Raw genomic sequence first — 27,118 nt, forward strand, 5'->3', positions numbered from 1 at the left:
AATAATTATAAATAGACGAAATATTTTTCTTTTTCGACGAATTAAAATATTTGATGTCAGATTTTTTATTTAAAAAATCGGAGGCGCAAATTATTAGTTCGCTAATTGAAACTTTGTGCGAAATTAACACAATATTATATACACATTCGAAGAAAATAATAAACCACACGAATTCTCGCAAAAACGCGTGCTGCTAACAATAAAGTACTTATTATTATGCTGAATATTCAGGAAATTTGCGGTCGCTCGAAAACGGATACAATAATTAGCCTTGTAATTATCATTTCAACGATAAGACACTGTGCGATTTGCAGTTTTGAGCGGTGATAGAAAAGTGAAACATATTATGTAAGAAATAAATTCTGCTGGCTGCATTTTTGATCGAGATAAAAATCGAATGTAAGTAAATCACTCTCTTTTATTTCTTTCATCATTATGTTAAATAATGCGATACTATTTGGTAAAAATATTTGTGAGCATATATTTATAAATAATTTTAACTACATTTAGAAAAGTTCTAATAATAATATACTAAAGTAAAATTAGAAACGCATGATTGTTATAAAAAATTATCGAAGTTGAAAATTTGCGGTTCTTTTATCTTATTGTTAAGCAGAAAAAGAGACAAAACGTAAAAATAATTAGATTTTGTTGACCAAATTAATGGACTGAAATAAGTGGAAATCTGTGTGTTAATAAGCAATTTTTCTTTTATTTTAATCCAAATTCTCTTCTAATTAATTCATTAATTCTCCATTAAGCGAATAAATCTCTAAATAGATAAAAAGGAAATTTCTTAAATCAAATCTTGATTTTTTTTATTTGCACCATAAATAGGATATTTTTTATTATTATATATTGTAATAATTTCATCAGTTTTGTCTCGATTGTGGAATACTCTGCCTAAATATTAGTTTGTATCATTCAAGGTTTAGTAATTGCGAGAGCGTTAATCACCAGGATAATCGTCAAGATGAACTCAACGTTCAACATATATTCATAGATATGAATATTCGCTTAATACATCGTTAAATTTTTTACACATACATGTGTAAAAAGAGGAAAATGAGGATATTTTTTAATCGCACATATTAAATAACAGAATGGTATTCTATATCTAAAAACTAGTAAAAATAATTTCATGTAGCTGTAAGTGCCTTGAATTTTTTTCTGCAATATGTAAAAAACTCAATGCTCCATTGACTCTAACAAGACAATAATTGCTTTGCATATTTTTTTTTTAAACACCTGCAGCTTGACTAGAAATTGCTCTGTCTATATTGAATAAACTTTAAATCTTATCTAAAGTGAGTCATTTTTCTTAAACTTTCTTTGAATAAACTTTAGATACAATAATGTTAGCTGTATTTTTTCTCAAAATTTTAAATTTTAATTTTTAATTATGCCATATTTTACTCGTTTTTCTGACATAGGATGACCATACCTGTTTTCATAGCAAAATTATCCGAAAAAGAATTCGTTTGTTTATAAAAAAATCTTTTCTAGAAGCAAGATACGTTTGCCAATTACACAACTTATTTACAGATTGGAAAGTAGCGATAGAATAATAAGCATGATTTGAATCATCATTTTGAGTAACATACAAAATCAGAATTCTTATTAAATGTTATAAGTTATAAGACATAACAATTAAGCTATAAAAGTCTTAACAATGGTAAGAGTCTTGAAGAATTTCTTCTCAAAAATCTTAATACATTTTGCATTATTTTTTACAAATACATCATGTGGAGATAATAAAAATACGCGGGCAATATTTAAATTTTAAATACAAAAAAATTTTAATTAATTTATGTTATATGTATAAATATCATAAAAGTAAAAAAGATTATAAATAGCATGCATAAAAGATAACATTCTAAAGTGAGAATCACTTAGGATTCCAATCTGCAAAATATGTATATCTAAAATTGAAGGTAATCACTGTTACTTTTTATAGGTATTTACCAATTTCTTAACTAAAAATTAATTAACTTTAATCTTAATTTTTAAATTTTAAGTAATATACATGCTATAAATATTTGTTATACATTTTACAATTATGTATAACACGCGCGCGCACACACACACACACACACACAATTTTTCTATTACATCATACATGAAAGAAATTTATAATGTGTTTCAAGATTTTCAAAACTTTTTCCAAAATTTTAAGACTTACATTTGTTAAGATTATCACACATTTTTTTAAATAAAAGAAACATAAAGTAATTTCTTAAATATATATATAGAAAAGAGGATAAAATTTGACAGATTTTTTAAAAATTTGGAAAACTTCGATCAATATTTGACGCGATAGAATTATTCAAAAATAATTTCTCGAAAGACAAAATCGAACATCCATCATTGGTGATCACTGGCGATTCTCGCATTCGCGTACTCGATCCCGGAAATAGTACGTGCAAATAACAATCGGTCGCAAATAGATCTCCAAACACATAGTTCTCGCTCAAAATACGTCGACAATTAGAGTTTAAAAAAAAAACAGTATATATTATACACAAACGCGCGGATCTGCGCGCACACGTTTGTTCGTTTTATTACACGTATATGATCAGCCGCTTCCTTCTCGTGTGTTATCTCCGGTCGCTGCGACCGCCGTTCCTGTAGCTGCCGCGACCTCGCGAATTGCTCTTGGTCGTCGGTGCCGACGACTTCGTCGTCGAGTCCGACGACGACGACGACGATGAGTACCGGACCGAGCCACCGGGTAGACCGGAGCTTCCGCTACCGCTACCACTACTGCTTCCGCTACCGCTGCCGACGTTGCTGCTGCCGTTTCCGCTGCCGCCGTTTCCGCTCTTCGCGGTCGTCGAACTCGCCGCGGCTCCGCCACCGGGAGTTGTTGTGTTACTTTGGATAGCCTGCGACAGAGAGATTGCACATTGTTACTTTTAATCGGACGGATTATTTATTATCGAGAGATTACGAGTCGTTTTCAAATGTATAAAAATAAGTGTAAAATTATGTTTGAAAAAAAATAGATCCCCACTGTATATCGCTGTTCATGAATATATTTAAATAAATAAAAATAGAATCCTTTAATATATTAAATAATTAATTTAATCTATTATTTACACATTAAAAAAGCTACAATATATGCAAATTAAAAATGTCATTAATTTCTAGAAAGTATTTTCATCTGTAAATGATAGAAATAAAAGTAATCGTGAAATATCGAAAGAAATTGCATATTGTGCAGATGAAAAAATTCGTTTAAATTAACAATTAAGAAGAAATTGAAGTAACTCGTCGAATTTGTGGTACAAGCGGAAATGAATAATAATTTCGAGGGCGCGCAAATAAAGTAGAATGAAAAAAAACATCGTTTCGCCATACATTGCTATAAGTGTGACGTACCAGAGGTTGTCGTCCCGATTGACCCGAGATACTGTTGGCGTTGCCGTTGTTGGTGATGCTGTTGTTGACGTTGCTCCCGGGCGGGCCGGAGCCGCTCTGATTCACTATCTGCTGCGCCAGCATCGGATTCGGATCGCTCATGTTGAGCTGCTCGTTGATCACCATGCAGAACTCGCCTATCTTCTGTATGTCGCCGGTCTTGCCCGAGTACAGGGTCAGGCATTGTCGCCAGACGGACGCGTAACCCTTGGTTAGGCGGACGATGTCACCCGGCATCAGGAGCTGGCCGGGCTCGTCCCAGATGGAGACGTTCATGCAGGCGGTGCTGTCGGCCACTTTGAACGTTCGAACTTCGCGGTTCTCCTTAGTGATGGTAGGGTGGCTAACCTCCAAAACGATAAACACTACGTTGATGTTCTTCTGGCCCGCCCGGATATCCTTTATCAGCACGTAATCCATCCTGTCCCTTTCCTCGAATACGCACAGAGACGCGCACACATACACAAGACGCGGACGAGCGCAGCGAATCTCCGAAGCGTCGTCCTTACGGAGGACGCTCTTTCCCCAAGTACCGTATCGCGCGACGCGTCTTCACCGAATGACACGATGACACGACGGACGTCCGTGTGTCAAAGTGTACGTTCCTCCCCCCACCCTCGGAATACCTTCCCCTCTCCGTCCCGCTCCACGCCTCTCGTTAATTAATTCAAGCCCTTCGAGCCCTTTAGACCGCGCCGAGTGCTCTCGAAAATATCGCCGGATCGAAGCCGGCTCGGCGGGACAGAGAGTAACGAGAGGGTCGGCGATGCATCAGAGAAATGAGAGGAGCCGAGTGTCTTCGATGACGTCAGTTCGCAGCTGACATAGGTCCGTACGTCGGCCATGTTATCTTAGTTCCTAGTGCGGCCACCAGATGGCGAATGATACGCGCGCGTCATCGCCATAGAATTTATATATCTATATAGATGTGCTTCGTTTATTTTTTTCTGTTCGCGCTGATAGAGAGAGAGAATCTCGTATTGAAATAAATTGTTTGATTTATTAAAAATTCTAAGGCCCTGCCTTAGCACAATAGAAAAAATATTAGGAATAAATATTATATATTAGGAATAAGAATTATTTTAAAATAATAAAATCGAAAAAAGTCTGATATAAAAATAGAAAAATTCGAGTATAAAGGACTAGTAAGGGCTAATAAACTACTAAGAGTCCTTAATTATACCCGAATTTGTATTTTTATATCAGAGTTTTTCCCATTTTATTATTTTAAAATAATTCTTATTCCTAATATTTTTTCTATTGTGCGCAGGGCCTTATTCTAACGAAAAATTCGATAAGAAAATAGAAGAAAAACTGAGCGATTTTCGAAAAGACGAGGCGAGCAAAATCAGCAACTGCGCCAACTTGCGACGAATAAAGGAATTAATATTTCGATCGTGAGCGAAGTGTGATTTTACAGCGATAACACTGCGTAGTTCAGCGTTTATGATTGCGGAGCATTTTACCGTTTGATTACAGTGCTGAATAAATGCGAATAAATTTGTAAATTCGCTGAATACACAGGTAGTTATTATTTATAATTAAATTTCTACGATTATTGTGCGTGTAAGAAATGAAACGGAAAAATTTAAGTTACTCCAAAATGTTAACGATATTTCAAAGTTCGGCGAAATATTATTTTAACCTTTAACCTTTAATCATTATAGTTTATATACAGAAATAAGTTACTTGTGAGAATCTTTGGTCGATTCTATTATTGTATTAGGATTAAAAGTATTTTGAATAAAGTGTGTCAAAAGAGGTATTGTGTATCAGTTTGTTTCCTGCGGCAAAGACTGAACATTGCGTATTATCGCGTAACGAAAAATTAATTGTTTACTTGATTATATTTATATTGTTGAGAGCACAAACGATTATTTCTGATCGATAATTATATGTATTGGAGATAGAATTGACCATAATTAGCGTCGATTGTTTGTTTAAGCGAACACAATGAGCTATCACCGAGGAAGTGGTAACAAGCCAAAAGGCTTTGGCTTTGCTGGCTTTCAAGTGTCTGGGACAAAGAGAAGTGGTACTAATATACCTCCACCTCCACCAAACTCGGTCTTGAGTAAACAAGGCTATCACACTATGAATGCTATTACAGAAAATGCTTTATCCGCTTGTTGGAATGTGCCTAAGAAACGCAGCAAAACAGAGGAGGAGTTAGTATAATTTTAAAAACAATGTTAAAAAAGGAAGTAGAAACAAACTAAATATTGTTGTAACATTATTATGTACAAAACAGATATTTTGAGGATGACGATGAACCTCCGACTTCATCACTGGAATATATACCTGCACCTGGTTCTCCTACGTATGATTTAATGAAGAAGTCTGCGACAAAAGATGAGAGCGATGGTGAAGAAGATCCTTTAGATGCTTTCATGGCAGGTATTGATGAGGAAGTGAAGCGAAACGATTGTGCCGCTCAATATAGTGATGATCGTAAGGAAGACAAATCAAAAGGATTTCGGGCAGACATTGATGGAGAAGACGACGAAGAAAGTTACTACAGGTATAATTTTTGGGTAACATATGGTACTACAGTATTGCTGTTCATTTTTTATATATAAAAATTATAATAAGAGAAAAATATAATAATTCGATTTTTACTTCTTATAGGTATATGGAAGAGAATCCAACTGCTGGTTTGCAACAAGAGGAATCCGATCAAGAAATCGAATATGATGAAGATGGTAACCCCATTGCGCCACCAAAAAAAAAGGAGATTGATCCGCTGCCTCCAATGGATCACAGTGAAATAGAATATGAACCATTTGACAAAAATTTTTACAATGTGCATGAAGAAATCTCAAGTTTAAATAAACAACAGATCGATGATTTGAGAAAGACTCTGGGTATAAAGGTATCCGGACCATCTCCGCCGAATCCAGTTACAAGTTTCGCCCATTTCGGCTTTGATGACGCGCTGATAAAATCTATCCGTAAAAATGAATACACGCAGCCTACTCCTATTCAAGCGCAGGCGGTTCCTGCCGCTATGAGCGGACGAGATATAATAGGTATAGCAAAAACCGGTAGTGGTAAAACAGCGGCATTTATCTGGCCAATGCTAGTGCATATCATGGATCAGCGCGAATTGAAAACTGGAGATGGCCCTGTCGGTCTTATTTTGGCACCGACGAGAGAATTATCTCAACAGGTAACCTTTTATTTTAATTTTGATCCTATAGCGCCCAAAAACGAGTGTTTTAAATGTAAAATCTATATGTAAATGTGTTACACAGATTTATCAAGAAGCAAAGAAATTTGGAAAGGTTTATAACATCCAAGTGTGCTGTTGCTACGGAGGTGGTAGCAAATGGGAGCAGAGCAAAGCGTTGGAAAGCGGCGCGGAAATTGTGGTCGCTACCCCTGGTAGAATGATCGATCTTGTTAAAATGAAAGCAACGAGTTTAACTAGAGCTACATTTTTGGTTCTGGATGAAGCCGATAGAATGTTTGATATGGGATTTGGTGAGTAAACGAGCGCTATAATACAGATCTAAATATGCATCATATTTCGATAATAATCGAATTATATTTTTTTTTCTAGAACCACAAGTACGCTCTATATGTAATCATGTGAGGCCTGACAGACAAACATTGCTATTCAGCGCGACATTTAAAAAGAAAGTAGAAAAGCTGGCTAGAGACGTTTTAACAGATCCTATTAGAATAGTGCAAGGTGATGTCGGTGAGGCCAACACTGATGTGACGCAACATGTCATCATGTTCAATAATAATCCTAGCGGTAAATGGAATTGGCTGTTGCAGAACTTGGTTGAATTTTTAAGTGCTGGCAGTCTCTTAATCTTTGTCACTAAGAAGGTGTGAAAACTGAGCAACTTCTAACCTAACTATAATACAACGTTAAAGAGGTGTGTAATCTAATATTTTTCCTCCACGTCTCAGCTAAATGCGGAAGAACTTGCCAACAATCTCAAACTGAAAGAGTTTGATGTATTGCTTTTGCACGGTGATATGGATCAAATCGAGAGAAACAAAGTGATTACAGCTTTTAAGAAGAAGGATGTCAGTACCTTGGTAGCTACTGACGTAGCCGGTAATTAAATATTGTTTTATATATCTTTTTTTTTATATCTTTCTCTTGATGTGGAAAAGAATATGTATGTGAAATTCTTGTCACGTTTCAGCGCGAGGTTTGGATATTCCACATATCAAGACTGTCGTAAATTACGATGTAGCGCGAGATATCGATACTCACACGCATAGAATAGGAAGGACAGGACGAGCCGGTGAGAAGGGTACAGCGTACACCCTTGTAACTGAAAAGGATAAGGAGTTTGCCGGACATTTAGTAAGAAATTTGGAGGGAGCGGATCAAGAAGTGTCAAAGAGTTTGATGGATTTGGCCTTGCAAAGCGCATGGTTCAGGAAATCAAGGTTTAAAGGTGGAAAAGGGAAGAGTTTAAATATCGGTGGAGCCGGACTTGGTTTCAGAGGCAGACCAGATTCGTCGAGTTCGGTATGAACATTACAACTAACAACAATTTGTTTAAATATTCTTATTTACATATTTTCTCAAACAACTGCAATCATAATTGTGTATAGAGCGGATCGTCGTCAACGCAAACGTCCAAGGATGTGAGTGAAGTAGTTAAAAAGTTGGAAAGACACGGACCTGGTAGCGATCGACTTTCCGCTATGAAAGCTGCTTTCAAAAGTCAATATAATTCTCAGGTGAGTTGCCTACTTTGAAAACATGCATTAAAAAAATTCAAAAGTAGTCAGCGAATGTTTCGCTAATTAATAATTTGATTTGTTACATTATAGTTCCGAGCATCGTCGGATCATACTTGGGAGCAGACGATCACTCCACCTTCTGTGATAATGCCGCCACCGCCGACCGTACCGCCGCCGAAGCCAGCAGTTCAGGATAACAATCAGGCTTCCAATTCCGCGGCACCGGAGCGTAAAAGAGTGCGAAAAAGTCGATGGGAGTGATCAAGTAATGTACACATTTATTTGTGCATATACTATATAGCCGCTATTATGCTATATCGGAACCATAACGAACTGACTTGTTTTATATTACAATAAAATTTAATTTTACCAAATTATATGGATATTATCGATCGAATCCGTTCGATCGAAATCATGTCTAGTACCTGGTCGTCAGCCTGATCGCGGCTTATAGTTTTATTACACATTTTATCTTATTTTGTTGCAATTCCGCGAAGGTCAAATTGCGTACAGTTCTTGTACGAGATACAAGAACTGCACGCCTTTGTACCAAGTACGCTTACGCGTCTGGTCGCAATTTGTGCTTAGAGTGAATCACTCCATAATTATCCCATAAGAAGCCGTGGCCGTGATCGTGTATCCGCAACGATCCTTCTTAATTTCACGATCGTACCCCTAATTGCGCCTTACAAAAGTGATGAAGATTATCTTTCCAATAACTGCGTCGCTGAAAAAACGGTGTTTACTCTTTTAGATGCAATTTATTAATAGGTTACATATATAAAAAATACAATAAAATATGGCATCCATTGAAAAAAAAAAAAAATGCAGAGACTTATAATCCAATCTCTCTACATACAATTTTCCCAAAAAATTAATCAATCTTTGATAAATCTTTGAAATCTACAAAAAATATTGCATTGTAATATTTCACGCATGAGAGAAAGTTTAAAAATAGTTTATGAATATTCAAAGAGAAAGCGCGCATACACATACACACGTAACGTAACCGAGATAGATTGATATCCTGATGGATGTCGAAAGAATTATCTTCTATTATCTCTCTTTCTTTTTTCTAAAAATACCATCGTTTCATCATGTATTTATACCATTCTTGTTGTCTTGCGCGCGCGAGAATAAGTGTTCGCTTAATATGAAGATTAAGTCAAAGGGATAAGAGTCATCCATCATGCACCGGTCGACACTCGTTCGAGTGGGACGTTAATGACGGCTCTCTCATCAATAGAACCGCTGACACGCGTATTCATGTCATTAAAAGCTGCGTTTCGATCGACGCGTGGCACGTTGTAACGGAGTTTCTAATGCCCAAGGTCCTCGTCTTCACGGTCACTCTTCTCAAGATCGCGAGAGCATTATCTTCCGCCTTTGGGCGCGGTTAAGATACTCCGGAAAAAAAGATATCAATCAATCTTACTCTCTTCCGTTCCACGTCATTGCAATCTGAAGGATCGCATTTCTTCAGGAACATTTAATATATTTTTGCATATTCTACTTTCGGTAATCGTCTAAAAATCAAGATGCTTAAAGATTTATATACTGTGGCATCGCAGGGCTGCTCTTCCTCCTAGTTTTTTCCGCCTGTTGCGCGAGGATCGTTGAATCCGTTGACTTTCTCGCGGCGTCTATATTTTTGCCGCTGAACTTTTCCATAGCTCTGGTGTAAGAGCCGGTGCAGATCCGACCCCAGACACCTTTTCGCTCTTCCATGTACTGTCTGTTTCGTTCCTCGCTGAACGTCCGCTGGATATCGCTCTTCTTCGCGATTCTGCAGACGTCCTCTTTCTCCAGAGATGTGCTGGAACCCGCGGCAACCTGGACGTCCTCCCACGACACGTTTATGTCGGATTGTACGCTGGACGGCGTAGGGCAACTGCTGTCGCTCGACAATGACGAGGATCGGATGAAGGATGGCGGAACTGTCAGTTGACTGTCGGCCGAAGAAGATTCACTCTTCGCGCGAGAACTTGTTGTTCCGTCTTGATTATCATGGACGAGATTGTCGTTCAAGATAATCTTCGCGATCGATGTTCTCTTTCTGAGGTTTTCTAGATTTTCTTTAGGAGTACTCTGGGAACTGTCCACTCGCTGCAGAATATCCTTCAGATTTACATTTGTGGTGTCAGGATTAAAACTCGATTTGCTTCGTTCGATCTTAGATCCGATTCTAGATCCGCATTTTCCATTAATCGCGGTGACAGTCGACTTTTTAGGCTCTTCGTGATTGTCATCTTTCAAAGTTATGTCTGGATATATATAATTCGGCAATCTCTCCTTTTGACGAATCGACACAGTAATCTTAGATTGCGTTTCTAGCGGCTTTAAATTTCGTTTTTCACTCTTCGCAGACATTTCCGTTTTGCCAGACATAGCACCTTTCACGCATTGTTTATACTTTTCATCTATCGTTGTATCGAGATTGCTTCGACTGTTTGAAGTATCGATGAAGATGGACCGTTCATTATCCTCTTCGGGCTGCAAAAGTGACCAATGAGCCAAGGATAAATTCGTATCTTCATTCTGACTGATTAATTCTTGTGAAACAGCAACAATATTCTCAGTATCCTTCACGGAATCTTCTTGATCCTCTTTCTGCTCGTTCCGAGTCTCATCTTCGTTATCGTCATCCTCCTTGTCGGAATCGTTATCGAGGCTCTTCAGAACACCTTCGTTCCTCTCGTTGCGTTTTCTGAGCTCCTCCCAATTCTTTCGCGGCTTGTAGCTCGTTTTTCGTCTGACGATCTTACTTTCGGTGATGTTAATATCCGGGATGAAGAGACGTAAGGCCTTTGTGCCGGTCGGAAATGTCATCTCGTCAATTCGCTTCTCGGACATGATTGCCTTCAGGCTCGTTTTCGAAGCGACCTCCTGATGCTTGTTGAATGCAGAGACTAGCTGCGCTACTGTGTACTTTGGTTCGTCGTTCTCCGATTCCGTCGAACGATCCTCCTTATCGTCGGACGCCGCTGAATTGTTGGAATGGCTAGAAACATCAGAATGTTGACGTTCGCAAGAATGTTTGTCTAAACTACTAGGTTTCGTCTCGCGTCTTAACGACATCTCGTCGGAATCCTCCGTCAAGGTGTCCGACTCGACGGACTTTAGAGAATCTAGATTTTCCTCGGATTCCGAGGTGAGTTTCTTCGGGATTTGCAACTGATCTACGCTACTCTTCGCTTCGCGTTTCGTGTTATTCGATACAATGCACGAATTATTCTGATTGTCGCCGCTGAAATCACTCGGCATCTTCGCATCCGTCAACGAAACTGTTGGCACATCTTGATTAATTTTTTCAATTTTATTGTACGTTAAGTCAGTCTCCGACGTTACATTAATGACTATACGATCGTCGCTCGTCGACGGTGTAAGCCTGGAGGACGCGATTTCGGCGCCGAGTTGTTTGAAAATCGGCACCATATCCTCGGTCTTGGCTCGCTGGTAGCTCTTCCTTCGACGCTTCAAGCATTCCAGGCTCCTGTAGATATCCAAAACACCCTGCGATTTCGATAAGGATCTTAAGCCGTACAGTTTCTCGCGAGATTTGCTGATGACAGGATTCATCGCGGCGATTCGTTCAGAGCCGATTGTCGCAGATCCATTCAGTAGACATGCCTGAGACTGAACGCGATTCAGACTGCGTATCCTCGAGAGTATTCCGCGACTTAGGCCTTGATTCAGATTAGCCTGGGATCGGCTCTGAGCTTTGCTCAGCAGTCCTTGCGTCTGCTCTTGATTCAGCAGGCAGCTCTGACTCGCGCAGCTCAAGTTGGTCCTGGAGGAATCCAAGCTGGCCTGGGAATCTGCCGGGCTGGGAAAGTCCTCGCTACCCGCCAAACTCGAACGGCTTCCCGTAAGGTAGTGACTCAGACACATCTCGCTCTGACTCAGTAGGCAGTCCTGCAAGCCCTGTTGATGATGTTGCTGCTGATGATTCTGATCGTTCTGGAGATCCGCCTGGCAGAGACTCGCTTGGCTAGTCGTTTGGCTCATCAGCGCGGCTCGTCTCAGGTTCCCTCTGCTGACGACGCGTTCCAAAAGAACCTCTCGCGACTTGGACAGATATCTTCGTAGATGAGGCGACGCCTGCATCGGGGCGCCGCGCAGCCAATCGTGGCGCAAGCATTGTTTCGCGGTCATTCGTGCACTAGAAGAGAGAGAGAGAGAAAAAGAGAAAATAGAAATAAATTATATTCTTCGATAAAATTTATTCTTGAGAAAACTCAAGCGCGCGATGAATTAAATAGCGGTTATACCTTGGGTCTAGCACCAAGAGCTTCGCGACAAAGTCCTTCGCTTGCGCCGAGACATCCTCGAACAGTTCCTCGGGAAAGTCTACCTCTCCCAAGGATATGTTCTGAAAGGTTTCTTGGTCGGTTTCGCCGCCGAAAGGCGAGAAGCCTGTCAGCAATACGTAGGTCGTGACACCGAGCGACCTGGAACGCGAGTTTATTAATTTTTTATTTTTTTTATAGAACTAAAATACAAGCGCGCGCTACGCGCGCGTTATTCCTTGATTTTATATAAAAAAGAGTGATATTTTTATATAAAGTTTGTTTAAAATTGATTAATATTTTTTAACATAAATCAGCTGATTAAAGCGTTAATTTGCTAACCAAATTTAAAAATAAAAATATGTTATAAAAATATGTTATAAAATAATAATGTTATAAATAATATATTATAATACTTTAAACTCAAATAATATTTTTGACAGAAATCAGCTGATAACTGTCAAAAATATTAATCGAGTTTAAGGAATTATAACATATTATTTAAAACATATTATTATTTTAATTTTTATAACGTATTCTTATTTTGAAAATTAATTAGCAAATTAACGCTTTAATCAGTTGATTTCTGTAAAAAAATATTAATAAAGCGTTAATTTGCTAATTAAATTTTAAAATAATGTGTTATAAAATGTAAAATAGTAATGTGTTGTAAATAATTCGTTATAATGCCTTATCTGCGATTAATATTTTTTGACAGAAATCAGCTGATAACTGTCAAAAACTATTAATCAGAGATAAGATATTATAACATATTATTCACAACATATTACTATTTTACATTTTGTAATATATTATTATTTTAAAATTTAATTAGCAAATTAACGCTTTATTAATATTTTAAAATAATACTCGTATTATGTTATAAAAATTAAAATAATAATATGTTTTAAATAAAATGTTACAGTACTTTAAACTCGATTAATATTTTTTGACAGTTATCAGCTGATAACTGTCAAAAATATTAATCGAGTTTACGGAATTATAACATATTACTTAAAACATATTATATTATTTTTATTTTTATAATGTATTTTTATTTTTAAATATAATTAACAAATTAACACCTTATTAATATTTTTTTACAGAAATCTGCTGATTAAAGAGTTAATTTGGTAATTAATTTTTATCAGCTGATAACTGTCAAAAATATTAATCGCAGATAAGTCACTATAACATATTATTCACAACATATTACTATTTTAATATTTTTAACATATTATTTTAAAATTTAATTAGCAAAGTAACGTTTTATTAATATTTTTTGACATACATCAGCTGATTAAAGCGTTAATTTGCTAATTAAATTTCAAAATAATATTGTGTTATAAAAATTAAAATAATAGTATGTTTTAAATAAATTGTAATAATACTTTAAACTCGATTAATATTTTTGACAGTTAACAGCTGATTTCTGTATCATTCTTTTTAACATAAAATCGAGGAACGCTTGTGTTGTTCTAGTCCCTTTCTAAAAGAGGCATGTTAAGTCGATTCTCGCAAGTATTGTTGTCTCTTTTTCGCGATGTTGATTCAGCACTGCGGAAAATGTCAACAATGTCAATAACATGTTTTTTTTTAGAAAGGGATGAGGAAAGTTTGATACAAATATTCGTACGAAGATTTGAAGCGTAAAGAAACAATACACAAACGTCATGTTTGGCCTTACCACATATCGGCTGCCAGCGTGATCGGTTCGTAATGCAATATTTCGGGCGCTGAAAGAGAAATGTAAACACTATTGAATATATGGAAATGTATATACGCACAATAGCATTCAACGCGATCTCACGTGCCGAGGTCTCCTCCACGTCCGTCTGTCCATCTGTCCACTTATTTTATGTCCAGTGACCTCGCACGTGACGTCACTTGAGCGTGCACGTCATTTTTATTTACGTACGAAAATCGTGGGTCGTCCGCTTGGAAATGAAGTCGGGACGATCCGATTCGTATCATTTCATTCAGTGATTCTAATTTCAATTCGCAGTTTTTTTTTCTTTTTTTTTTTTAGAGAGCTATTGTTAAAATCATAATTTGATCTAGCTGTGAAATGGGAAGATCGTCAACTTCTATAACACCCCGTCGATCCTATTATTATTTCGTAGACATAGTCCACCGGTTCTCTGCCTCGATATTAAGTGGCTGATGGATTTGGAACACCTTTTTCTTATAACAGGCGTAACGATACCATCTCCGATATTCTCAGCCGCTTGACATTTTGCTGCTATCAAATAGGTGGGCGGGTGAGACCGATCGAACACTGGCGATGATTAATCGGTAAATAATTTTCGCGGCAAGTCCCCGAAAAAAACGCGTCGTTCTTTAAATTGCAAATCATATTTGAATACTTATGACACCTCGGACGAGAAGAAGAAGCGCGTTTGTTTGTGAGAGATCTCAATTTTAAACGATAAAGGGAAAGATAGATAAGGAGAGAGGGAGAGAGAGAGAGAGAGAGAAAGGAAAATCATGCACAAAGGGGGAAAAAAACGTTAATTCATCGCCTGTCCGACTTTGTTATTTACTTCGCGACGTAAAGGCCACATCGGACGTGCGTCGATTACCTTGTCTGGAAACGGCACGATTTGAAACGACCGACGTCAATTACGGGGAGGTCCGGTCGTATATATGTGTGTATGTATGCGTGTCACACATCGTAAGGAGGGTATCTCTTCCTCTTCCCCCGACCCCTTCCTCGCGCGGCTTTATTAAGGGGGGCAGCCGGCAATGAGGCTAACGTATCAATTAATATCGATTATGCTTGCGATCTCGTCGCGGTGATCGTCAATTAGCAGACCCAGATAATGATCGGTAGCAATTAAGCCGCGCGGCAAAGAGCAAAGCGCGGACACAACACCTGGACGAGTGACCCCTCTCGCCCCCCCTTTCGACGCGACATCACGATAAAACTCCTAATGTCTGGTACACGCTATCTCGACAGCCATATAATGTGGCAATTTATAATTTTGTTCCTTATTAAGGTTTGTCAAGTCGCTGTATCGGCGTTCGATCGCTCAGTGATCGCTCAAGTCGGTGAATTGCTCCGAAACTGTTGCATGCTCGAAAGAGATTTATTAACGCGCGTTAAACTTTCGAAACGACCTCGAACGATGTTAATGATGTTGCGACAGAAAATAGAAATGTTTTGTTTTTCTCGTTCGGTCGCATAAAATAAAGGGGCCAGTTTACAGATACACATCTCTGACTGCATAAAAAAAGGAGATTTTATCCTTTAATAAATATTTTTAATTTCGCATCGACGCGCAAGTACTTCATTGACAAAACTTAATAAGGAAGGTCCACTCACCGACGTAATCCGGGGTGCCAAGAATTTCGCGGACCTCGGTGCCCTCGAGGATCACTCTCGAAATCTCGAAGTCGCACAATTTAACGTCGCAGTCCGGAAAGGAGCCCATCATGACCAGATTTTGGGGCTGTAAAAATATATACACACACATATATATAAAATATATATTTTATATATAACATATTAAAAGATGTCTCAAAATCGTTAACAACTTTGTTATCTTAACAACACGATCGAATCGCTTCGCGTAACTCTTGGAACCAGATAGAGTTCGGTCTCGTTTCCGATATCTCGAAAAGCTAAACATAGTCTGTGTCATTACGTTTTATCGCCGTCGTAACCAAAGGGATACAATCGGTCTTCCGCGTGTTCGCGCAGATAAGCGTAGGTAAGATCGCGAAAGGAAGCGATTTTCTGTATCGCGTTACGGAGAGCGCATTCGATATAATCGTCGTCGGGCTTTTCGGTGAATGGAAATTCGATGTACCGGCTGCATCGTTTAGAGATTATGGAATCGCCCGATATTTCGATCTCCATTTCGAAGAGCATGCGGAGGGTGCATTCTACATATTCTCTTCCGTATTCGAGTAATCGGTTCCCTTATCTCGAGTTCCGGGCGAAAGAGGAAAAGGAAGGGGAAAAAAGGGCAAACTCGATCTTTCGCGACGAGAAAGAGTTCAACGTGCACAGAGCTAGACAGAAAACGCATCGTTTTCGACGCGTTTCTGCGACGACCTGGCGTGAATAGCAGGGTCTGTCCGCTAATGTAAACATGTACCATCTTGGTGACAGCCGGTTATAATCGCGGGTATTCATATATGCGATTCTAATGCAGTCGCCGCCGCGGCTTATGGCTCTGATCATGGACGAGGGAAATAATTAGCCGCGGAAAAAAATCTACGAGACAATTTTTATGAAAATGTATCGAGCGGAGGGATAAAGTATGCGAATCGCGACAGATTTGTGATAGATTGCCGTGAAATTCAAAGACACGCCGACAATCCAATTACCATAAATCGCCAGTACAACCGACGTACAATGAAGGCCGTTTGCGAGTATCTCGAAGGTTGCGCGACATTATAATTGCTGACATAATCTAAATCGTAATGATTATATACAGCTAGAGATGTTCGAACTAGAATCGCTTTCACCAGCCACCGGTTCGGTCGTTCGATCGAATAACAAGCTGAGAGAGTGCTGTGCATATAAGTATGTACAACATATGTTATATTCGCATATGGGGCATGTCGCGCGTTGATTGAGCAAGATGTGATAAAATCAACCGTAGGTGTCGATAAAAAAAATTAATTTTTTTTTAATATAGAAATATATATACATATATATATATATATATATATATATATATATATATATATATTGCAATTATCTGTCTTTCCTATTAAAGCTGATATGGAGCAATGACAGAGGACGTAGCGACCCTTTCCGAGCGTCATCAGAGCTCCACTCGCTTGGAATCCTCGTTTTAACGCGAGGAGAGCCTTGGGCATTTTCTCGTAGGCGCGCCTGAATATTCAAAGTTTCTTTCTTGGTCGCGCGCGACTAATAAATAATGACAAAAGATGTAAAAATAAATCTCGGCCCTCGAGATACGTAATTCCCTCGCGACGGGGCCATTACGTGGCCGTACTCTCTGCGCTCGCGAATCGAGACAATAATATCGCGCATAATATAACAGAAGCTCGCGGACGCGTTGCAGTCGAATGATAAATAGGCCACACGCTAGTGGGAAGATTATAAAGAATAATGCGGTTCGCAATCGCGCTTGTCATCGAAATGGCACGCCGCGCGGTCTGCTGCCGTCTTCTCTCGTTGTTCGCGGCCTTTTTTAGACATTTATTTTCCGCCGGGCTCTTAACGTGAGCGCGTTTTCCGTGGAACGACTACCGATTAAAGCACCGAGAAGCGCGAAGCGATTCTCATTCCGATTCCTATATTCAGCCGTCGTCAGCGAACTCGAAGAGATCAGCTGATTTGACGCGTAGATCGAATACGGCGTATTTTCTCGTTGCATTCGCGAATCCAATTTACCACTCGGATTTTCGCTCGATGAAACGTAGATTGTCAATCTAAATGCTCTTTGTTGTCCGCGGAAACTCTGATCAAACATTTGAACTACGATATCGATTCTATATGAAACATAGTTTGCCTTTCATTCGAGAGTTCCTGTCCACTTGAATTAAACATACAAATATTAATTTTTAATAAGCAGCCTCTTCTTTCTTTCTTTCCTTCTTCCTCTGACATAAAAACATAAAATAGTGTAATATTGTACTGATGATCTAAGATAAAAGTACGTTAATATTGACTTTTTGACAAATCGCATCTACATGTAAATTCTGCAGAATCTATGACTAACCGAATACGAAGTCTGATCTCAACGATAGCTTCGGGCGTTTTTGTTAATCAATTTCTTTCAACGTTGTGACATTATGGTAAATATCTGACGATCGGGTATAGACTTTTTAAAAGGATGACCGATAATCCTACACAATTAAATCTACGAAATCTCTTTACGGTGTCCAAACAGACGCGTGGGTTCAAACGAATATGTCAAAGTTTCGTCTGACCATTCAATCGAAGTGTTTGTTCTACGAGGAAAAAGAAAATAAATATATATTGCTCGAGAGAGACCGGGGTCGGTAGAAAACTATATTAATATTAATACATCTTACACATGTAAAATTATATATTTCTATCATTATAGCCATTAGAGAGCGAGAAAGGTTGCTATATCTGAAATGGTCGATCGGTGGCTACCATCTCTCCTCTCGGCGGTAACCCGGGTTATCGCGAGAGTTGCTCTCGTTATGGTGGCCAGACATGTGGGTACCCAACGCAGGTAGGAACCAGGTGTGATTCACCGAGAGTGTGTATATCAGCGAAGGAGCAGGGCGTGGTCGGCTGCTGCAGCTCGCGCGTTCTGTTTTTCCTCCGCGGTGCAAGTTTCTTGCGATCTTTTGCGCAAACGACTTTGCTCTTAGCGAGATATCTCTCTCGTCTCTGTCTCTCTCTCTCATCTGCATATCCGCGCCGGATCTGGTGCACTTATCGCCCGCAGCGGAAGCGTTACGCTTCTATGGATCCCGAGGCCCGCGAGTGGGTGGCATCGAGCTTAGAACGTAACCCGAGGATGACTCGATCGCATCTGTCCTTTTTTTTTTTTTTTTTTTTTTTTTTAACGGGGACATCCGCGCGAAACATACTTTATAGATTAATGCAGAGACTTTGTTGCGCCTCTCGTTCTTCTGGCATTTATCCGACGAGAGAGTCGAAAGAATACGGGTTCATATATGAGCGATCTCTTCACGGATCTCCTTTTCTCTCGCGCACACATACGCGCTATATATACTACACCCAAATACGGCGGCAGTGTGTTTATGGAGCGCGGGAATAATGCGTTCACGTCGTACGCAACGACGCGTTTCATACGCAGTTGAACGCAGTCGTAGCGCTTACGAAATAAATCAAGAGCGGAGCCCGTTCGTCGCTTGAAACTTGAGCAACTATAACTTACAGTAGGCCGGAGTTAATTTATTGCGTCACCGTCAGCGAACGCGATAAATATTAATCGATTCATAACTTGAACTCTATACACGATTAATTTAATTCGTTGCGTCGATCAGGTTGCGTCGTCAAAGGATAAGGAGAGGCCTCTTTGTTCCGCGCAGCTTCTTCTTCCAATGTGTGACCAATGCAAATCGACCTTAACTCGCGGATAAAAACGTGCAAGGCGGACGTTGGCGAACGACACCGGGTATCCGCTACCTCGCTCGAGGATGTTGCTCGAGCTGCTAAAGGCTCGACGACTTCTCTCTCTATCCCTCTCCCGCAAACCTCTCTTGCGAGGATAACGAGGGGGGAAATTCTCCCATCTGTAACGATCCGACGACCTCGTCGGATCAAAATGTACTTTACGGCACGAGAAGCTGCCTTTGCACCTCCTCGCGTGTTGTTGTCGCCGGTTTATTTTTCTACATACACCCACGCGAGTTTACATCCTGATGACATACGTTCTTCTCGGGACGCTAATCGGACGTCGATGTGTGTCGGCGTTCCTAATTTGATTAGCGAGTTAACGATAAGACCTACACGTTAAAGTTGTCACGGTTGCGACGCAAGAGACATCTCTAACTCGATCAGCGAAGAGCGACACGATAATTGATGGACGCCGTAAAATACCTTGTCGCATGTATAATAAATGCGTGAGGGGGAGAACAGGTCGAAATATAATTTTTTTTATTGGGGCATTAAAAGATTGTCATAGTTCGAACCTAGTGCAGTTCCCCGGAACAAGCAGCGCTCCGTTTTGGAGACTTCTAAGCTGCCGATTTTTAATGCAACATGTGTGAACGGTAAAGAGGTTTCTCTCTCTCCTCTCTTTTTCTCTGGAAACGATAAAACAATACTGTCGAGATTAAAGAATGTCGAAGATTAAAGACCTCTTCACTCGTGTAAATGTCGACAGCGCGTCTGCGCTTAATTGCACCGTTACGAGCGTTTTATGGCCGAAATAAAGAGAGACGAGACAAAAGTAAGCCAGTCGGAGAAATGTTTGCGCTGATGCCCGAACAAGCACTCGCAAAAAAAATACGATACCGGCTTTGAAGAACAAAGTGAGCCCGAAGCTGAACGAGCCACTTCGTTGTTCAATAGGCATAGACTTAATTCATTTCCCGATGGCTGCCCGGATTTTCGAGAGAACGTCGACGACTATTGTAAGAAAAGAAGACCGGAATAATTTATATAACATTGATAAAAGAAGAAGAAAATATGTGTTGCGCCGAAAAATGCGATACATCACGTCCGGAGCGCGCTCTCATTTCACTGATAAACATTTACTGACGAAATCAACACTGAGTCGACTCGGAGGAGAGAAAACATCTCTTCGTGCGCGCGAAGATGTCTCAAGTTTCGAAAGTCTCCGTCGTCCGATTCTATCTCTCCACTCGCTGGTGAACGCAGCATCCCTTTTTTTTTCCTCACGGAGCGTCCGTATTTTAAAAGCGAGTCTGGTTTTCGCGCGAATGTGGAAATAACACGCGCGCCAGCGATAAATCGCGTTGGAGCGAGACGCGGGGGATTCCGATTTTTTAATTTCTTTTTCTCTCTCGAGTTGCGATCGAGGGGGCCTGCTACGATCGATATATGCGCTCGTGCCTTTGTTCGTGCAGGGGAATTCCAATTTATTTTCGAGAGCTCATCGTCCGGTCGCAATTAAATTCTCGTCTATCGACAGCTGTATAATACCGCTTTCGCGAAAGTCCAGTCGTTTGACGGTCGTTCAGCATCGTCGACTAATTAATTACGGATTGGGATATATCGGAATATCGATCTCGGACTTTGCATGTTATATTGAGTTCTTTCGAGTTCTCTCGACGAAGCGACACATATATCATAATATCGTAAACATCCTACTCGTGATTTTTCTGATTATTTTTCTTTTTCGCGCTTGCACGCAAGCACGATTGGAAATTTCTGACGATAAAGTCGGTTCCGGGATCCGGAGAGAAGCGTGACAAGTTCGCATCGACCTTTTATGGGTCGAACTTACCTTGATGTCCAAATGGGCGATATTTCTCTCGTGGAGGTAGGCGAGTCCTTCCACTAGCTGCCGCACAAAATGTACGACGTCACCTTCGAGGGGCACCAAATCGCCATCGATGAGCGTTTGCAGATCGCCTCCGGGCGCGCTGGAAAAGAAATCATCTTTCCTTTATTAAGATCGATAGTATGTAAGGGTGTTTAGAAACCGTCGCGTTGTTGACGCGATAAATATCTGTCAAATTTTTCTCCATGAATGTTCCTTTCACGATACTCTTTCTTCGATAATTTAATTACTATCACAAAGACTTGACGCGAAAAATGAGTGGGTTTAGTACACATAGAGAATTTTCTCTTAGAATTTACCCTGAAAATCATGGTAATCGTGGGACAATATGGTATGGAAAGAATTTTATATCTATCACAATAAAATATAAAACATGTTTGATTAATTTAACTAAACTGCATAGTAAAATTAATCAAACATGTTTTATATTTTATTGTGATAGATATTATTTTTATTGTGATAAATATTAATCAGAGAAATTCTCATAAAATTCTTTTCCATATTGTCCCACAATTACGATGATTTTCAGGGTAAATTCTAAAAGAAAATTCAGTGTATGATAAAAAATACACTTACTATTCCATGACCAAGATGATTTCCTTCGGCGTCTCGTAGACATCGTGCAGTCGGACGACACGTGGCGATTGCGAGCACAGGGATAACAGGGCGATTTCGTGTCTCAATTCCGCGCTACAATCGGCATTGAATCGGTTTCTGGACGAGTACTTGGCCGCGTAAAGTATACCAGTTGATCGCGATCTGCAGCGATAGACTCTCGCCCACTGACCGCTGTTAAAGTATTAATGAATATTAATAAAGTTCGCGATTTTTCCTTTTTAAAGAAATTGTGTGGGCCTTCTTTCTCTTATCGCTGCAAAATCTCACGATATTTTGCATATTTCAAAATATACATGATGATGAAATATAATAAAAGGAAATTATATAAGATATATTATTTGACGTGTATCACAAGTTTCTTTTTGAACACAAGTGTAATACGCAGCAGTGTATTTTTAGTCGGATGTTTCAATGTAACTTCGACTCTTACTATCGGCTCGCGACTGTGTATTTTCACGAGGAATTTATTTTCGCCCTTGAAAAACGAGTCGATGCCCGGAACGCAACCACCTTCCTGGCATCCTTCATTACCAATCCGAATACTTTCCGCTATGTTTCCCCTCTTTCTCCCCTTCATTCGAAAGCAATCCGCTTTCGCAGTATCAAAATTTTCCATTAGTCCGGTGTTGCTGAAAACGCTTTATCGCGATCGTCTTCAGCAATTATGACCTTCGTGGATTCATGATATATGAAGGATATTATTTTATCGAGCTAAAGCATTAATCCGTCAAGTTTATCTTCGCGTAAACTCTTTGACGACTTTTGTTTCAACGGCATCTTGTGCTCGTCGTCTTCCCGCTGCGTTCTTTTAACAGACAATGTTCTGTTCGCGATACTTAATGTCACCGTCGTGCATTTAACATCCCGTCGAGTGATTACATTATTTACAATCCCGATCGCGCTCTTCATCGTATTAAGAACCGCCGTCGAAGATTCCGATCGTCTCTTCGGCAAGGTCGACACAGCGGCGCCTGGCAAGGCTGCGTCTGTTAATGCGTATCTCACGTTTTCACCCGTATTTAAGCAAGCGCATTTTTATACGCGAGAGAGTGCGTTACATAAAGTGCGACCAAGTATATAAGATACGATCATAGATGATATATCGCTCATTAACTTTCTATATATACTGTGAGATCATAAATACTCCGACGTTCTACTTTTGCCCGCGTAAAAACACGGCTAATAAATTTCTTTTATTTTTCCTCTTATTTATCATAATTATAATCGCACGGGAAGAAAATAACCGAATTAAATGAGGCGCGACAGAGACGCGTCTAGGGCTCGAAGAGCCGGAAGTGCGGTTGGAAAAGGCAAAAGAATTCTCACGTGCAACCTCGCGTGCAAATCGACGGCAATATTCGTCTCCTCGCGGCCTCGCGAGATAAGGATAATGAGCATCTGATAGCGCGGGCAACGCAATTAACTTTAATCGATTCCGATTTTAAGGCCGTACCGGTGTTGTACCCCGAATTCCCTCCCTCTCGCTCGAGATCCCGATGTAAAGGCGCGACCGAGACGGAGACCAAGGTACAAAAGAAACGACGAGATGGAGATGGAGGGGGCGATACCGCAATTTTTACTGCCCTTTACCGCGCAGGCATTCAAGGCTCGCTTCTAAAAGTAATTACCACGGGCAAAGCGGGTATCAAAGAACACGTTCGAAGAGAGAGAACCAGAGAGGAAGAGAAAGAACATTGAATCTCGCCGGGACACACCGGGCCGCTACCCGGATAATACCCGTCTGTATACGGTGCAACGATTAAAGCATTTCGCCATTATTAAAGATCGATACGAGCAGTAATCATAGAAAATTGGATTTTAGCGATCGGGTAATGACGGCAAACTGGGAGGGAGGTGTTGATAGCCGTCGCGACGCGACGGAATAATTTATGAAAATTTATCGCGATCGTCCCTGAGACGTTTCTTGTTTCTTGCCTATCGCACCGTGACTCAAACGATAAAAAGCGTAGTGTATACTTGAGCTGTTTCAATTAAAAATCGTATTAAATATTTTTATTTATTATATTAAATCATTTAATCGACAGGAAAAAATATCAATTTCCTCATATTAATGAATTACGCGAGTACTCTATTCTCTATTTAATAGCGTGACGTTGATGACATGCGAGATGTCGCGAGTTCGCGACGAGTACACGCGCAAACATCTCCGTAAATATCACGATTACATCTGTTAGAGCTCGGTAACTGTTTATATGTTGTGCGAAACACGTCTTTGTGCTCGTCAGCAGCAGGGAAATCAACTTCATTAACGATGCAAAAGTGCTGCGAGGCAATCGCGGGCGAGTGATAACGAGCGCGCGACGAGTTATCAATACGCGCGCTATCCATTAAAAAACGATGCATTAACATATCCATGAATACGAAACGTCTTTTAGAATCCGTGCGAGCAAACGCACTCATTTGCGGCCTTTCGTCACGCTTTCCCGAGAAAGGGACCGACTGTCAATTTGGGTTAATAACCGAGCGATAGAGATGATGTCGATTCATCAATATGGATATCTTGCCGCTACTTTTGTTTATCTTTATCGTATTTTATATTTATTTTTTTTTTCTAAGAAAAAAAATTGCGAATATACAATCACGATAATGAATCGAGTTCTAACTGTAATAAAATAATGATCGGCAATTTATATTCTAAAAAACTTGACATAGTATATGTATTTAATAAGATTGATTATTTGCCGCTCGCAATTTTTTTTTTTTTTTTTTTTTCGAGAAGTAGCTTGAATTATGATTACGTAAAAGTCATTATCGATTAATTTGACGAAAATGAAAGTAACGGAGGATAACGACGATGAATTTCCCCGGCGGCGTTTTACCTATAAATAATATCACGTATATAAAGTACGCGTTTCGCGCGCGCGCAACTCTAAATTAAATTATTAGCACGAAATTACAGGTTGGGCAATCGGTGTCTTATTACCCCGACGCCCCGGACACTATTGGTCTCGTCGACGATCATTACGAACCTAATTCGCGCGGCGATTAGTGACGGTGCAATAAATATGATTAATGCGAGACGCGCGTCGCGTATCGTTGCGCGTACTGCTACCGTGCGTAACTCTTTGACAAATTACGCGTCGCATCCGAAGGCGATTAATCATCATGCGTGGCTCGTTACGTGAGATGCGATCCACGACGCTATCGTCGGGAATAAATTTACGACCGCGAGAGCGGCGATCCATTTTCCTAAGAAAGTTCGTTTGGGAATTCAAGCATTCAAGCGCTAAATTTGTCCGAAAATGATCTCTTTCTTTATATAATAAAACATTGAAATTATGCATATAATCAAAATTTACAACATTCTATTAGGAATTTTACAATATTGTAATTGCAGTGCTCTATATATATATAATATATATATTATATATTATACACAGAGAATTTTCTCTTAGAATTTACCTTGAAAATCATGGTAATCGTGGGACAATATGGTATGGAAAGAATTTTATGAGAATTTCTTTGATTAATATTTATCACAATAAAAATAAAAATATCTATTACAATAAAATATAAAATATGTTTGATTAATTTTACTATGCAGTTTAGTCATTCTCATAAAATTCTTTCCAGGAAATTTACTATATATTGTCCCACGATTATCATGATTTTCAGGGTAAATTCTAAGAGAAAATGCTCTCAGTGTATATTATATATTATATATTTATTTATTTATTTTTTTATAAAACTTGTGTGATATTTACTATTTAGACTCATATAATATTTCAAAGACTTTGAAGTCTGCAACAAAATTTGCACGACTGAAAAGTGTGTCAAGAATTGTATGTGTGAATCGACTCACCTCGCAAACGGTTTTGGATCGATCTCGTAATGCTCCGTGATGGGTCCCGTCTTGACCACTCTGGCGAGCTGAGCCTCCTGGACGAGGACCAAGCCCTCCTTCACGTGTTTCTCGCTCCACTGCACCCTGCATCTCCCTTTGCATCTCTCGTCATTAATCGTCCGCTCGTTCGCACGTTTCGTTTTTGCGCACTTGCCCGGGGACGCTTGCAGATTGCGATGCTGCGGTCTGGGAGACGTTTTCCTAGTGGACGACATCGTGGGCGCCTGGTGGCTCGATTGATAAATCATCGTGGATAGATAGATCACGCGGACTTGCGAAGATTACACGCGTATCGATATATCCAGAGTCGCACGTCTGTTATGTATCTTCCGTTGTCTGCTTCGCTCGAAATATCGGAGATTTCAATGCCTGGTGCGCACTCGCGCTTTACCGAAATTTATTTTTCTTTACCGGAGCTTCTTTCCGCGATTCTCAAGGTGTCGAAGGGTCCTATCTCGATCGACCAGTCGTCGATTTTCCGACACTTTCGCGCACTCTCGCTCTCGATCTTACGGATTGCACTCTCCGCGCTCGATCTCCTCTCGAAGCGCGCGGTGTCATTCTACGTGTATCGCGAGAAGACGACAGCTCTAGCTCGCTGTGCGACGCGACGACGACGACGACGACGGTTCGACGTCAATCTTTCACATCTTTGCAACCGTCCGCTCGCAGGAGAAAAAGCGACGGAGAGAGGTAAGAAGGAAAGAGCGCAGAGATCGCGTGGCTCACGGTCCAGCGCTGAGGCTGAAACTGGCCGCCGCCGGAGTCAACGAGAGCACGGACCTCCTCCGCTTCTCGCTCTCTTCCTTCTTCGCGCGCCAGAGAGCAATGTCGTGAGTCCGACACCGACACCGAAATCCCGTCATCTCCCTTGAATCCCCCTCGGTCCTCCCGCGTTCTCCAGTCGCGATTCTTTTCCTCCTTCTTCTCTCTCTTCAGGGTCGGATCGAAATCTCTCCTCCCTCGTGGTCCAGCTTCGTAATTATAGGTGGACATGAAATAGCGCTTTAATATGTAAATAAAGTAGCAGGATTTGTTTTTATTGTTGTTTTCGCGCGCGGAAAACGACTCGCGATTCGACAATTGTTATTTTTCTGCCGAGTGTATACAATGGATTAACATTATTCCTAAAATATATATATTGTAATTTTTATAGAGGGTGGGGAAAAATTGGAAAGTGAAATTTTCTGTCGATTAATCTCTCGAATAATTTGCGAACATTGAGAATTATTGAACCAATCGAGACTCAAATGCAAAAT

General features: G+C 40.0%; 3 protein-coding genes across 3 annotated transcripts; 1 reads left to right on the top strand and 2 right to left on the bottom strand.

Moving 5' to 3' along the window:
• Positions 1–443: 443 nt before the first annotated feature.
• Positions 444–4,289, bottom strand: LOC145932548 (SOSS complex subunit B2-like). Its single transcript, XM_083031553.1, has 2 exons — positions 3,382–4,289; positions 444–2,885 (listed from the first exon to the last, which is right to left on the bottom strand). Exons 1-2 carry the CDS (start codon positions 3,838–3,840, stop codon positions 2,598–2,600), a joined length of 747 nt encoding a protein of 248 aa, XP_082887679.1. The 5' UTR covers positions 3,841–4,289; the 3' UTR covers positions 444–2,597.
• Positions 4,290–4,799: 510 nt separating this feature from the next.
• LOC145932544 (ATP-dependent RNA helicase DDX42) lies at positions 4,800–8,507 on the top strand. The gene is made up of 10 exons (XM_083031548.1): positions 4,800–4,944; positions 5,366–5,588; positions 5,672–5,941; positions 6,049–6,589; positions 6,675–6,903; positions 6,983–7,257; positions 7,342–7,492; positions 7,584–7,915; positions 8,002–8,130; positions 8,224–8,507. Exons 2-10 carry the CDS (start codon positions 5,374–5,376, stop codon positions 8,392–8,394), a joined length of 2,313 nt encoding a protein of 770 aa, XP_082887674.1. The 5' UTR covers positions 4,800–4,944; positions 5,366–5,373; the 3' UTR covers positions 8,395–8,507.
• Positions 8,508–8,640: 133 nt separating this feature from the next.
• Positions 8,641–26,701, bottom strand: LOC145932543 (uncharacterized). The gene is made up of 7 exons (XM_083031547.1): positions 25,818–26,701; positions 21,953–22,165; positions 21,320–21,458; positions 15,748–15,874; positions 14,110–14,158; positions 12,405–12,584; positions 8,641–12,295 (listed from the first exon to the last, which is right to left on the bottom strand). Exons 1-7 carry the CDS (start codon positions 26,105–26,107, stop codon positions 9,676–9,678), a joined length of 3,618 nt encoding a protein of 1,205 aa, XP_082887673.1. The 5' UTR covers positions 26,108–26,701; the 3' UTR covers positions 8,641–9,675.
• Between the last annotated feature and the right edge of the window lie 417 nt (positions 26,702–27,118).

The sequence above is a fragment of the Prenolepis imparis genome, unplaced genomic scaffold, assembly GCF_030444845.1.
Source record: "Prenolepis imparis isolate NDT839.2.m4 unplaced genomic scaffold, iyPreImpa1.0 SCAF_2, whole genome shotgun sequence".
Classification (NCBI taxonomy): Eukaryota; Metazoa; Arthropoda; class Insecta; order Hymenoptera; family Formicidae; genus Prenolepis; species Prenolepis imparis.